Raw genomic sequence first — 13905 nt, forward strand, 5'->3', positions numbered from 1 at the left:
ATGAGAAAATGAATTGGCTACAGATCAGAGGTCACTGTGATGGCTTTCTGCCATCTTCTGAACATGACTTTGGTGCTGTGGATTGATGGAACCCCCCCCCCCCACCCCCCGCCTTGCAACGGGGAGAAGTCGATGTCACACGCAGGCTCCTCCAGGACTGCCCAGCACAGATGGATTCCAACTCCCGTTGGACTGAGGTGCAAAGCCCAGATCCAAATCCAACCACGCCTGAACTTTTAACTTTAAACAATTTCTTTTGCAAGCACCCCTCCACAAACATTTCTTTCAGAACCTTTTTAACAAATATACTGTTCCACAAGAACATCAGATGAGTGACAGTGCAGGCCAAGTGTACGCTAAACCGGCAGGACTTCTCCCTCAGGCAAAAATGAATTATACATATTTATATATATTATATAAAAAAATTAAAGAAAAGATTACTATAATTGACTATTGTATAAATCTCTTTGAAACAACGGTATTAAAAGTGTATGTGACAAATTAATTGTAATTTTAAAAAAAGACATAACTTACCAGGAGCAGCAGAATTTGACACTGAGTAACTTCAACAAATGTTTAGTCGATAATGTCCTGTGTGGTTACCAGTTACTGTCATCTGGCAGACACTATATTGCCGAGGGCCCCTCTCTGCTGCGGTCCATAATCACCTGCACTTCATTTCTTTTTGTTATTGTCAAGCATTTCCAGGTCAGATCAACAGAGACAATGGGCCAGGTTAAGGTCTCCCCAACTCCAGCCCAGCAACATGCATTCGGTCACCATCCTGGAAGAGCAGTACCTATTGCAAACTGACACTTCTCCTTGGCCCACACATATCGCCCCCCACCCCCCCCCCCGAGAGATGCCGCCCACGCTGGACCCAGAGGATGAACTCATTTAACCCCAGCAGAGAGATCTCGCAAATGGTACAGTCACGACAAGACAAACATAGCAGGCAGTCAAGTAAAGTCAGATTCGATTCCCGAGTAATATCTACTGAATAATGCTGGGTATAAATCAATGTCAGTTTAATTTCACCTCACCTCAGATTTAGTTCCAGCATTTCAGTCTTGGAGTTAAATAATGGGGGAAGCCTGTATCTTTGCAGAATTTGTTTGACATGGAGAACTTTCATGGCTGCAACAGAAGTCATAACATAATTTGGTTCCTGCTATTCACAGCAACCCGTTACAAGCAAGCAGAGGCAGTTGAGCAGTCATTTATGCAGGCGACATTATCCTGCATTCAATGACGGTGAAAATGGGTAATCGGAACTGAACTAGTTATGATGCAGGTTAAAAAGGATTGGTGGCAGCATCTGTATATAGAGCCAGTTAAAAAGGTTGGGCTAAGACATTAATTAAACACATGAAAATTGACCATACATTTAGTATAATAATTCATATTAGCTAATAAATGATAACTGAAAACTAGAATTGTCACACTATCACAGAACAACAAAATGAGATAACTGTTTAGTAATTCTATCTCTATTCGATTCCCTTAATTTTTCTTCTCTTCCGTCTTCCTGTGTGACAGTAAGACAACTTAAATGTTAATAAAAGTGGTGCTCTCAGACACAGCTTATAAAGTCACATGTAGTATGGATCCACGCCCTTAATTGAAGAGGTTACCAGTTTGCAGGATATGCCATTGCTTCCAGTGCCGTTGCCCAGCAACGGAAGTCGTCTGTCTGAGGGCCACAGGCACTCACCTCCTTGGCAACGGTATACATTTGGCTCAAAGTGCATCATTATAGTCTTTGGCAGTCTCTGCACTTGGTGCTAATGTTACTGGTGCGGTTGGGTCTCTGCTCTGAGACTGAATAAACACCAACAGAGCACAAACCAGAAAGGAAATGCTCCTCATCCTTTTGTAATATGCATCTGACCTTTGCCCCCAGAGTGTCGTCCACTTCCTTACAGTTCCAACGCAGGGTCTGACTAAATTAGAGAAATCCGAACAGGACAACTTGGGGATTCCGTTCTCTGAGGGGAGTGAGTATCGATGGCATGGTCCACTGCTGTATGCTTTGCCATATGCTTGATGAGGTATGTCTCCTGCAAAAGATCCACATGTCAATTATTTCACCATTGTGTTACAACCGAGATCACCAGCTACACTGACCTCCCCTCTGTTGCCACAGACAGGGACTGAAGATTCTCTTACGATGAGGGGAAAATCTGGAGGTAGGTTCTTCCTGCCCCAGCTCACCGTCGAACCCACAGAAAACAATGATGTCAAGCCCACACTAGAAATGACCTGGTGCACATGCCAGGGGATGGCAAGTCCATCAACCATTCATCGGTTGGCTGCTGACTGGCAGCAGATGAATAGACAATCCCCAGCTGTGCTGGACAAACTCAGTCAGTCAGGCAGCATCAACCGGAGGTTCTGTGGAGCCATAGGACAGGCCCAACTATAAGAGATAGGAGCAGGAAGTGGCCATCTGGCCCATCGAGCCTGCTCTGCCATTCAATGGCTGATCTGATGTTAGGCTCATCTCTACCTCCCTGCCTTTCCTCCTTATCCCGTAATTCCCCTACTGTGTAAAGATCTACCCAACCTTGTGTTAGATATTTTCTGAGATCACCTCCACTGCTTCAGTGGGCAGTGAATTCCACCAATTCACCACCCTCGTGGGAAAAGAAGTTCCTCCTCATCTGTGTCTTAAATCTACTCTTCTGGATCTTCAGGCTACGTTTCCAAGTTCTGGTCGCCCCCACCAATGGAAAGAGCTTACCTACCTCTATCTTATCTATGCCTTTCATTACTTTACACGTTTCTCTAAGATCTCCTCTCCTAAATTCCAGCAAGCACAGTCCGAGGCGACTCAATTTCTCCTCATAGGCTAGCCCCCTTAACTCTGGGTTAGAGAGAAAGAAAAAAAAAATCCTCTCCATCACAACTGAGAGACATCCATCAGGAATCTAGATCATTTGGCACAAATCCCCTCCCATGTAGGGTGAAAGCTGTGATCATGGGCAAGGTACGACAGGGTATTACCAACTCATCTTACTATTGCACTGGGCAATGTCCTAAAACAGCACCAGTTAAACCTTGGTTCATGACACAAACCTAAAACTATTTAAATCACCCTATCATGATCCCAAAAATTAATGCAGGATCCCACCCCAGCACTCAATTATCCTTCCCAGTACAAAGTCCTAAATCTTCCAGAAATTCACATCGCATTATTTCAACCCAAACAAAATGCCTCAAGGGGAAATGCCCATAAGTAGCAATGTCATAATGACTAGATAATCATGTTTGTAAGGACGTTGAATGAAGTATAGAACGTCGACCATTCCCTTCTTCGAAAGGGCATGCTTTCATGAGTGGGTGGGTGGATGGGTTTCATTTTAACATTTTTTAAAGGTAACATTTACAACACAGCACCCCGTCAGTAGCCCGAGGTTCGTAAGTTCAAATCTTGGACTAGAACTTGAATTCACAGAGTCTAGAGGGTGGTCACTGCCTTACAAACAAAAACGCGAAGCGGCTGCCAGGCATTCTGGGTACGTACTGAGGTGTAGGCTCGTCCACACATGCTGCAGCAATAGGCCTTAGTGTGTTTAACCGTGTGTGTGGAGAGGTGGATCTGCAGTGAGGCGGAGTCTGAATACGCTCTGTAACAGTTTGGACACTTGTACGGCTTATCTTTGTTGTGTTGTCGTTGATGAGACTGAAAGAGACAAAAGAATCATTGAAAGGTCACACGTCTGAAAGCACAGCACCGTCAGTGAGACTTTATTGTGGTGTAAAAGAGCCACCAATTTATCTGCAGCGGGAGCCCACAATTCAGCAAGCAGGAGAAACAACCAGTCATGTGATTGTGGCACTGGGAGGACCCGACAAAATGCATTGGGACTTGGTCCAATGTCCTGAGTGAGCAGTTGTGGAAGGTGGGTCAATGGTGGATGGCTTTCCTAGCTCAATGGATAAATCACAAAATCGGGATGTACATTCCAACTCATCCAGCTCTCTTGAAATTCAATGTGTCCAGGTGGACGTATTCAGGTAGGCCGATGATCGCCTGCAGCCGTGCACTGAAGTGACCTCTTTGATCACGTTCACAAGAGAACACATACCTGCTTGCAGGTACTAGATGGTTCTCCATTTTATAATGACAGAATCACCAACACAGCCATTTTATATTGTTTAAGTGCATAATATACTTTTTTTCTTTTTTTTTAGTCTGTTTGTTAAAGTACTTTATTTATATATTGTATTTTTTTCTTCATATAATTACTACACCTGTATATTCCTTTTTATGTGCTATTCTGTTTCATGGCTTTTACTTGTTTATTACTGTTGAAAACTATAAAATTATTGAAAAAGAAAAAAAGGAATCACCAACATGTCGTAACACAACTCGAGCTACGAGTGGCACCATCTTGGTTAGCCTTCCTTGCACATTTACCAGTCCTGATGCCGAGAACTCGAGGTGCAAGTTTACAAGTTTAACAAAAAAATTTTTTTTTAAAAATTCTGCAGCCTTAAAGATAAATTCTAGAGCACTGCTGACACGTACTAATGTTTTGTTAATGAATTACTCATCTGCATCCTTGTCTCTCAATGCTATTCCACCCAATTCTGTTCACTTCAATTTTATTTTCCAGGAAAGCACAGCATTTCACATTTATCTACATTAAAAATTAATTTGCCATTTAACTGTCCTGTCTACAAATTTTCTCATGAGGTATCCGCTCTACTCTCACATGTCAAAGGCACGATGGTTGGTAGAAAAGTTGGTTAAGGCAGGGCATTACTGGTGGAGTTGGTTGATACATGATGGCCATGAGAGAGAGAGAGACAGACAGACAGACAGACAGACAGACAGAGAGACAGATAGAAACAGTGAGGGAGAGTGAACCAGAAAGAGAAAAAGACAGAGAGAGAACGAGACAGAGAGAGAACGAGACAGAGAGAGAGACAGAGAGAGAAAAAGACAGAGAGAGAAAAAGACAGAGAGAGAAAAAGACAGAGAGAGAAAAAGACAGAGAGAGAAAAAGACAGAGAGAGAAAAAGACAGAGAGAGAAAAAGACAGAGAGAGAAAAAGACAGAGAGAGAAAAAGACAGAGAGAAAAAGACAGAGAGAAAAAAACAGAGAGAAAAAGACAGAGAGAGAAAAAGACAGAGAGAGAAAAAGACAGAGAGAGAAAAAGACAGAGAGAGAAAAAGACAGAGAGAGAAAAAGACAGAGAGAGAAAAAGACAGAGAGAGAAAAAGACAGAGAGAGAAAAAGACAGAGAGAGAAAAAGACAGAGAGAGAAAAAGACAGAGAGAGAAAAAGACAGAGAGAGAGAGAGATAGAGTCAGAGAGAGAAAAGACAAAGAGAGAGACAGAGGGATGGGATGGTAGAGACAGTGGGGGGCCTAAGGGAAATGGGAGGTCGATATTAATGACATCTGGTTGGAGAGAGCCCGGATAGCACATGAGGTGCTGTTCCTCCAATTTGCAGGTGGTCTCAGTTGACGTGGCATGGGAATGATGCGGTGGGTCATTGAAATAATAGGCCGCTGGGAGTTCTCCACTATTACAGCGGACAGAGCCAAGGTGCTCGACGAAGCATTCTCCCAGTCGACATTGGTAGATTCCTTCCTCTCGGTTGCCACCAGTGTGGGTGGGAGAATAATTTGGAGGGAGTCGCTGAGGATGTGGGATAGATGATGATAGGTAAGAATTCATCGTCATTATACAAGCACAACATTCAGGTGCACCAAAATTCTTATTTGCTGCAGCCAAACAGGTACACTGGAGACCTCAACCAAATTACACTGGACAACAAATTTTTTTCAAAAGGGTTTGCTTCGTGGATAAATATAGAATTGGGGATTATGATAGATGATATCAAGCTAAATACAAGATAATTTCAGATTTGCTGCCTAATGTAGGAAGTTGAAGAAACATTAAATTAAATTTTATTGAACTTAGGATGCTTTAATTGCTGATACATTGTGCAAGTTCAACTGAGAACTAAAAATCATTTGCCGCTGATGAGCCACGCCCATCATATTCATTGGAGGTGGCCTTTGAGTTGGATGTCTGATCACAGAGCATTTCCATTTATCCAGTTCCCCATTTATTCTCTAATAGCCTATCCATTCATCAGTCCTCTCCACGCACAGGTCAGCTCCTCGGTCACGAGATTTTTTTGCCTGCGATGCTAACCTTCAAATACTGACTGATCTTTCCAAGAATTTTGTTTCTCAGTTAGCTTTTCAATACTCCTCAGTTCCAATAACGAAAGTTTCCCAGGTTATTTGTTTGCCCTCCTATTCAGCCTGGCAACTGCACGGAAGACATCGAGTCTAAAAAGCTGCAGGATCTCTGTCCTGAAACAGATTAAAACTAACTCTACATGAGTCACTTTGGTTTATAGCATGTACCACCACTGTGTATTCTGAGAGGAAAGATATTGTTTGCTGGAATAAACTATTTCTGTCAAAATCTGGGCTGTCAATCTTTCTCTTCTCATGCTGATTAGAGGTTCCATCCTAAATATTGTTCTTCAGAACCACTCCTAAAATTCTTCATGTTCCCTTCTCCCAGATTCAATTCATTACACCTCCCACACCAGATAAATTATGCTCAACAATCCATGGCGGTCAAAAGCCCGCAGGATGGACAAGAGTTCTGGGGACCCTCGGCATCCATAGGAAGTAAAAGGTGATCAACGTTTCGGGCCTGATTCCTTCATTCGGAATCTGTAAAAAGTGGTATCCAGCACCTGTGGGGATTGGTAGATGCCGGGTAAGTGAACTTTCCGCTTCCATTCTGCGTGAACTGGTGAACTAATAGTGAGACGTGCCAATTTTAACCTTCCATATTTTTTTACCTATTAATTTTCTGCAATTCTTTTTGACAGTTGCTTGAGGCTGCTTGTTGCTTGAATTCTGGATAACAGGGGTTGTACTGTATTTGGTTTCTGAGGCATATCAATTAAAATTCAAACGTGCACAAGCTTGCAGCAGCATCTAAAGCTGATGAGCACTTGTACACTTACCTGCAGGTTTGACAACTGAGTGAACGCCTTCTCACAGCCAGGGTGGGCGCATTTGTACGGTCGGTCCCCAGTGTGGATCCTGCATTGACAAGGCACAAGTTCACAATTCATCATGCACTCCTCATGAAGTACCAGTGAGAGAGAGGGGGGCACTCAGAGTGCAAGGTGAAAGGTATTCCCGGTCCTGGGCAAGAGGCACCCAGTCTGTGGAGGGGCCCCTAATTAACCCATACCCTGTTGACAGATTTGCTGTCATAAATGTTAACTTGCATACATAAAAATAAGTAATTATTTCCCACACCGCCGTTGTGGCTGGGAAACCCCACCAAAGACTTCACTGCCTCAGAGGGTTGAGGTAATTCAGCTTCTCCCCAAAGAGGTGGAAAATCTCGTGTTATGGTGCGGGAATAACAACCTGAGTCTCAATGAGGACAAGACAAAGGATATAATTGTGGATTTCGGGAGGCCCAGATATGACCACCCTCCACTCCACATCAATTACTTTGTGATGGAGGGAGTGGAGCAGTGGTTCTCAACCTTTTTCTTTCCACTCACGCACCACTTTAACTATTCCCTATGCCATCAGTGCTCCGTGATTAGTAGGGGATTGGAAAGAAAAAGGTTGAAAACCACTGTTTTAATCATGCCTAATTGATTCGTTATGTGCAGGGTTTCATAATTCCAAAAAATGGGCCAATGACAATTTTTCTCAAGCAAAATATTTCAGTAACAACGGGGTCTAGAGCAGTGATTCTCAACCTTCCCTTTGTACTCACATGCAATCCCTTACTAATCACAGAGCACTGATGGCATAGGGAATACTTAAAATAGTAAGTGAGTGGAAAGAAAAAGGTTGAGAACTAGAGAGTAACAAGATCCTTGGAGTCCACTTAAGAACTGATTTATCCTGTGCACACACACCTCCTCACTTGTCGGGAAGGCGCAACGGGGAGTGCACTCCCCGAGAAGACTGAGGCGAGCAAAGTTACCGGCCAGCAGCATGTCAACTTTCGACAAGAGCTCTATCGAAAGCATTCTGTACAGGCCATATCATAGTTTGGTACGATTGGTGCAGAGCATTGAATTGGAGGCCAATCCACAGGACCATAAGAGCAGCAGAAAGGATCACTGGGATCTCCCTTCCCCACCTCCCCCACACTGATGTGATCAACCAAGATTTTTGTCTGAAGAGGGGTTGTAAAATCATTAAGGACCCCTACCATCCTGCCCATAGCATCTTCCAATCTTCCAACTACTCCTGTCAGGACAGGATACAGGAGTATCAGAACGGGAACCATTAAGCTGAGAAACAGCTTCTTCCCATGGGCATCGAGAACAACTGATAAAATGCTCATTCTATACCTCTAAAAATCTACTATTATTTAGCAATAATTGCTTATTTTTATATATGGTGCACTGCATACAAATTGCTTGTAAATATTTGCTCTATGTCTATATATGCATGGTTTATACACCGAGAACTGAAGAACGCCGTTTCGTCCAGTTGTACCCTAAAATTGTATAATAATAAACTTGAACTCTCTGAGGAAGGCACCAGAGGAGCTATTCTGTCCTGATGCATCTCAGTTTGGAATGGGATCTAGTCTGCCCAAGACTGCAAGAAATTGGGTTGCAAACGCAGCTCCAGGCCAGCACGCAAGCCAACCTCCCTTCCATTGACTCTGCCCATACCTCCCGCTGCCTTGGGAAAGCTTCCAATGTACCAAAAGACTTGTCCCATTTCCGATGGACAGAAGATGCACGAGCCTGAAAACACAAACCTCCAGGATTAAGGACGGCTGCTATTAGATTTGTACAGGGATCCATGCTGCCCTTCCATCATTTTTAAACTGTACTCTTTTCCATGCCCTGAACTACTTGGCTTATTGTACCATTATCCTGAAACTGTTGCATTATCTGTCGAGTGAGTTGACTTGCCTAGATAGCAGGCAAACAATGCTTTTTGCAGCATCGATAATAAGTAATGTTCAGGCAAATGGAGTGCAATTCTACAATTTCAATTTGACTTCAAGAACTCCAGGCGTGGTTGTGTGAGATTTGCTAAGTGAATCAGGTATCCCAATGCAGAATGAGACTAAAAATCTATTAAATCTTCATTAATTGTGTCCTAATGTGCACCACGTTTCTCTGTTAGTCTCCTCCCTCATCTTCTACAATTTTCCACTGAACCATGCGTCGTACAGAGCAGCTTGGGTCACTGTGGACATAAGATCGCTCCCGCCTCCCGTCTCCCCACCAGCAGGAACAGGGAGCATGCATAGTTGGCTGTGAGCGGGTGGGATTGGATGGGTAAAAACAGCAAAGAAACGGTAAAGCGGTCATGCCCCACAGAGCCACCGACCGAAAAATTCAGGCTCACCTTGTATGCTGCTGCAAGTGAGAGAGCTGGCGGAAGGATTTCTCGCAGTAGGAGCAGTGGTACGGCTTCACTCCTAAGTGGATGCGTAGGTGCTGAGCCAGGTAGGATGCATTGGCAAACGACTTGGAGCAGTGAGGACACTTATGAGGTTTCGCTTCCGTGTGGGATTTTGAGTGAATCTGCATTTCGGACTTGGAGAAGAAGGTCAAAGGGCAGATCTTGCACCTGGTGAGGAAAGGGAGAAACAGGGTTTCTTAGGCGAGAGTCCTTGCAAACCAGAGTGTACTAACTCACTTCTAATCACCCAACAGGTCCAACAAAATGCCTGGTGCATTACGATGAATCTTGCCCGGACTTCAGGAGCTGAGTTACGGGGAAAGGTTAAACAGGTTAGGACTTTATTCCCTGGTGTGTTGAAGAATGAAGGGATTAGAGAGAGGTATTTAAAATTATGAGAGGGACAGACAGTGTAAATGTAGGTCAGCTTTTTCTGCTCGGGGTAGGTGAGATACAAACATGGGTTAAGGGTGAAAGGGGAAAAGTTTAGGGGGGACTTTTTCCACAGAGATTGGTGGGTGTGTGGAACGAGCTGCCATCTGAAGTGGTGAATGCGGGCTCAATTTTAACATGTAAGAAGAATTTGGACAGGTACATGGATGGGAGGGGAACAGACTGGGCAGTGGGACAAGGCAGAAAAGTGGGTTTGGCACAGACTAGAAGGGCCAAAAGGCCTGTTTCTGTGCTGCAATGTTCTTTGGCTGAATACAAAAAAGTAGGGGAGAGGGAGAGTAGGGAAAGGACAGGGCAAGAGGTAAGAGGAACAGGTGGGAGGGAAGATGATTCAAAAGGTGCTTTCAAATTGGAACTTTTGGGAATGGACCAATTGGGGGAAGCACAGGCACAATGGGCCAAATGGCCTCTTCCCCCCCCCCCCCTTTGATTCTATGAATCACAGAAAGCTTCAACAAAAAAAAAATGGCAAATAGAGGACATGAAAGGCTTTGCTTCTGTGTTCAGCTCTTAGCTTCGACTGGAAAGAACACCACCAGCATGCTAAAGGCATGGGAAATGAGCCAGCTCTCGTTGAATGAGAGACACTTTAGTAGGATTCATAAAGCTTGCCGTCCCATCAAGAAGTGACAATTCTACCCGCCAGCTGCTGAGGCAAAGGTTTGTGCCTCAGTGGCAGCCTCCTGTGGGGACCTCCCCTAGATCCCAGAGACTAAAAACGTGGGCAATGATCTGCCGGTGAGGCCTGCACCCCGGCTTCACTGCTCCTGGAGATCCAGTCTCTGGGCTTCCCAAGGACGCCATTTTCCAAGTGGTACTCTACCGCTTATTTCCCAACCTGTAAGTTTTCCCGTCCTTGGAGGGCTCGTTGCCTGAGGCCAGAATGGGATATGGCACCACGAGGACAGGTGGCCCAATGCAGTTCTCCCCTTTGATCTTCTTCCTGCCTCGCTCAGTCTTCAGGGCTCCAGGTAGGCCATTCTTGCTGGAATGGGCAGGGTCCATCCCGTGGTGAGTGACAAGGCCAGCGATCAGACTCGGAGAGGAGACCTCGGTCCGCCCCTGACTTGCGAGGGTGGGGGTTGTCACGCTGATGGAGTCGCAGGTAGCAGTGGGTGAAGACAAACTGAGCCCTGGGGAGAAAACAAACCGTACGGAACCTTAGAACGCTCAACTCGTATCTTGGCATACTCGAGAATTTCATTTGTGTGGCTTTGCTGAATCAAACTCCATCTGCAGATGTTGAAAATTCAAAAGTTACAATTTGGCATTTTCTGGTTTTATTTGCTAATCTGATCTCTTTCTGTCCAAGACTCTGCAAATTCCCACCTCACCAATGAGAAAGGTTTCATTCTTGTACAAAATGTTGAATGTTTCCTTGCTCTAACTACCCTTATTTACCTTCTCAAAACAGTTTTGTTACCTGGACAATCTTGGTTTCCAGTCTAGCATAGATAATTAGGGGTTAGTTTTTTTTGACTGCAAGCACGTAATGGCACAATCATCAAAATTTGCTGTCATGTGGGCAGTCTAAAAAGGAAAGTGCGGGAATTTTTAGTCAATCTGGCCCTGCGATTTGTCCTGCAGGACCCTTTACTACTTTTCAAGGGAAGCCTGCAGTGTAAATCGCACCGCAAAACTCACCTCATGAATTAGACGCCCAGCTCAAAAATTCAGGCCACGTCGCTCCACGTAAAAGCACGGGGACTAACGCGCACAGGAACTTAAGGAGTGGAGTGTAAACGTCCACAAGGTGAGTAATTTTGTATTAGTTTTTTTTCGCAGATTTTTCTGACTATTCCCTCAGTTTTCCCCATTCCCTCCCCTCCATTGGAATGTAAAATCTGCCTCTTTTCCAGTTCCAATAAAGTATTCTCTCTCCACAGATGCTGCCTGATCTGATGAGTGTTTCTTGCAATGTTTGCACCTCTTGCAGACTTCCAACTATGGTCGTGGTGGAAATAGATAAATATTTGAAAGATTAAGGAAATGAGAACCATGGGGAACTGACGCTGCAGAGGGGTGAAGGGAAAAAGTTGGTTTGGTTGGTTGGTTTGCAGGTACATCAGAAGGCAAATGGAATTATTCTTAAAGGATGTAACCGAAAGAGAAGTTGGTCATGATAATGACTAATTCTGCCCAGTGGATGGGAGTGCCAACTGAGGGAAACCGGTTGGGTCCTCTTTCATGAACGAGACCTTCCTGATGGGGGTTGGAGATGTTTAGGGATGGGATCCCGGTTGTAAAGATGTGCCAGTGGGATCAAAGAAATGGGATTTATCAAAATGGTGGAGAAGATGAGAGAATGGGAAAGGAAGCAGGAAAGGAGAGACAGGATGGAGTCCAGGTACCAAGAACTTGAGAGCTTCACCCCACTGTACTGACCCTTTGGTGAAACTTCTCCATGCCGTCGAGTTGGTATCCTGGGCCGTATTTAATCCGTGTCCTTCCAAGCCCTTCTTATCCAAATATGTTCAGATATCTTTTGAATATTGCCATCTAGAACAGCTTCCATTAATTCAGATAAGGACCACCCTCAGTGAAAAAGTTAGATCTTTCCCATTTCACCTTGGACTTAAAGGCTTTGTTCTAGAGTTATCTTCCCTTGGAGGAAGACTGTGAGCATTCTGGGAGATTGGTGGGGAAAAAAGCAGGCTGACCCAACGGGTCTCGGGGAAGAGACAGAAGGAGGCAGTGTGGGGTTGGGCACCAGGGTGAAGAGCCGTACAGTGGTCCGCGAGATGGTGACTTGTGTTCATTACTGGGGAGTAGCCAATGCCCAAGATGAATTTAGGTCTAACAGGAGGTGGAGTCATTAGGGGAGAAGATGGTGGTTGAGAAAGTTACACTGGACCAACATTCTGAGTCCTGCCATTTCACATCCAATGGAGCCTTTAGTTTGATCACTGATGAGCAGAGGTGGTCATGAGCACTATCCTGTGGTTAGTAATAAAGAGCACCCTATTGACTGCTATGAGGATTGAGTCTCACACAAGGTACGTCACCGTGTGACCAATCCTTCCCTGCTTCAACCCAGACCTTGTGACAACAGAAAAGGTTCAGAGCAGCGCCGCAAGTTGATTACTCATTGAAATGATTAAGAGAGCTGGTCCCCTATGCTCTGGACGAATCGTAGACAGTGATGGGGGCTCAGGACCCAGTTGTTTGTGTAGTAGGTTACAGCTGACCCAGAGTCACTGTCTCAGTTTTGATAAGGGCCAGAAGCAGGTCAGACTTTGAAAGCCTTCCACTGAGAATTGAAAGGCCCGATTAATGCCATGCTGTTACTGTCCATGAGGAGTTTGTACCCTCTCACCATATCTGCGCGTGTTTCCTCTGGCTTCCTCCAAAACGTACGTGGGTTGTAGGTCAATTGGGTGGGTCAATCGGGCTCCTGGGCCGGTTACCGTTCTGTATGTCTAAATTTAAACATTTTGAATGAGCTTGATGGTAAGAGTGGGAGGGTTTTTACTCAGATTGGAGGCCTGTGACCAGTGGCATGCTGCAGGGAACAGTGCTGGGTCCCCTGCTGTTTGTCATCTATATTAACGACTTGGACCACAAGGTAGTTTGCAAGTCTGCAGCTGACATCCCAGTTGGCGGGACAGTGAGCAGTGAAGAAGGTTATCTAAGATTACAAAGGGATCTAGATCAGTGGTTTTCAAACTTTTCTCTTTCCCCTCACATACCATTTTAAGTAATTCCTTTGCTCTGTGCTCTGTGATCAGGTAGGTGTAGTGAAGAGAAAAAGTTTGAAAACTACTGTTATAATCGTACCTCATTGACTCGTTATGTGCACGGTTTCATAACTCCAAAGGAAATGAGCCAATGACAATTTTTCTCAAGCCAAATATTTCAGTAACAATTGGGTCTGGAGCAGTGACTCTCAACCTTCCCACTCACATGCCACCTTAAGTAATCCCTTACTAATCACAGACCACCTATGGCATAGGGATTACTTAAGGTGGAAAGAAAACGTGATCTAGATCAACCAGGAAGGTTGG

General features: G+C 44.6%; 1 protein-coding gene across 3 annotated transcripts in view; it reads right to left on the minus strand.

Annotated features, from left to right (window-relative positions):
- Window positions 1–872: 872 nt before the first annotated feature.
- The window catches only part of LOC138752499 (zinc finger protein 362-like), a 51199-nt gene continuing 38166 nt past the window's right edge, over window positions 873–13905 (minus strand). For all 3 annotated transcript variants that reach the window (XM_069915318.1, XM_069915316.1, XM_069915317.1), the window contains exons 5-9: window positions 10740–11034; window positions 9392–9616; window positions 7012–7090; window positions 3527–3685; window positions 873–2060 (exon numbers count right to left, since the gene is read on the minus strand). In XM_069915318.1, the coding sequence (XP_069771419.1) occupies window positions 1944–2060; window positions 3527–3685; window positions 7012–7090; window positions 9392–9616; window positions 10740–11034 (875 nt within the window). In that variant the 3' untranslated portion in view covers window positions 873–1943. The remainder of the gene's footprint in view (window positions 2061–3526; window positions 3686–7011; window positions 7091–9391; window positions 9617–10739; window positions 11035–13905) is intronic.

This window comes from Narcine bancroftii, chromosome 2 (genome assembly GCF_036971445.1).
Source record: "Narcine bancroftii isolate sNarBan1 chromosome 2, sNarBan1.hap1, whole genome shotgun sequence".
Lineage (NCBI taxonomy): Eukaryota > Metazoa > Chordata > Chondrichthyes > Torpediniformes > Narcinidae > Narcine > Narcine bancroftii.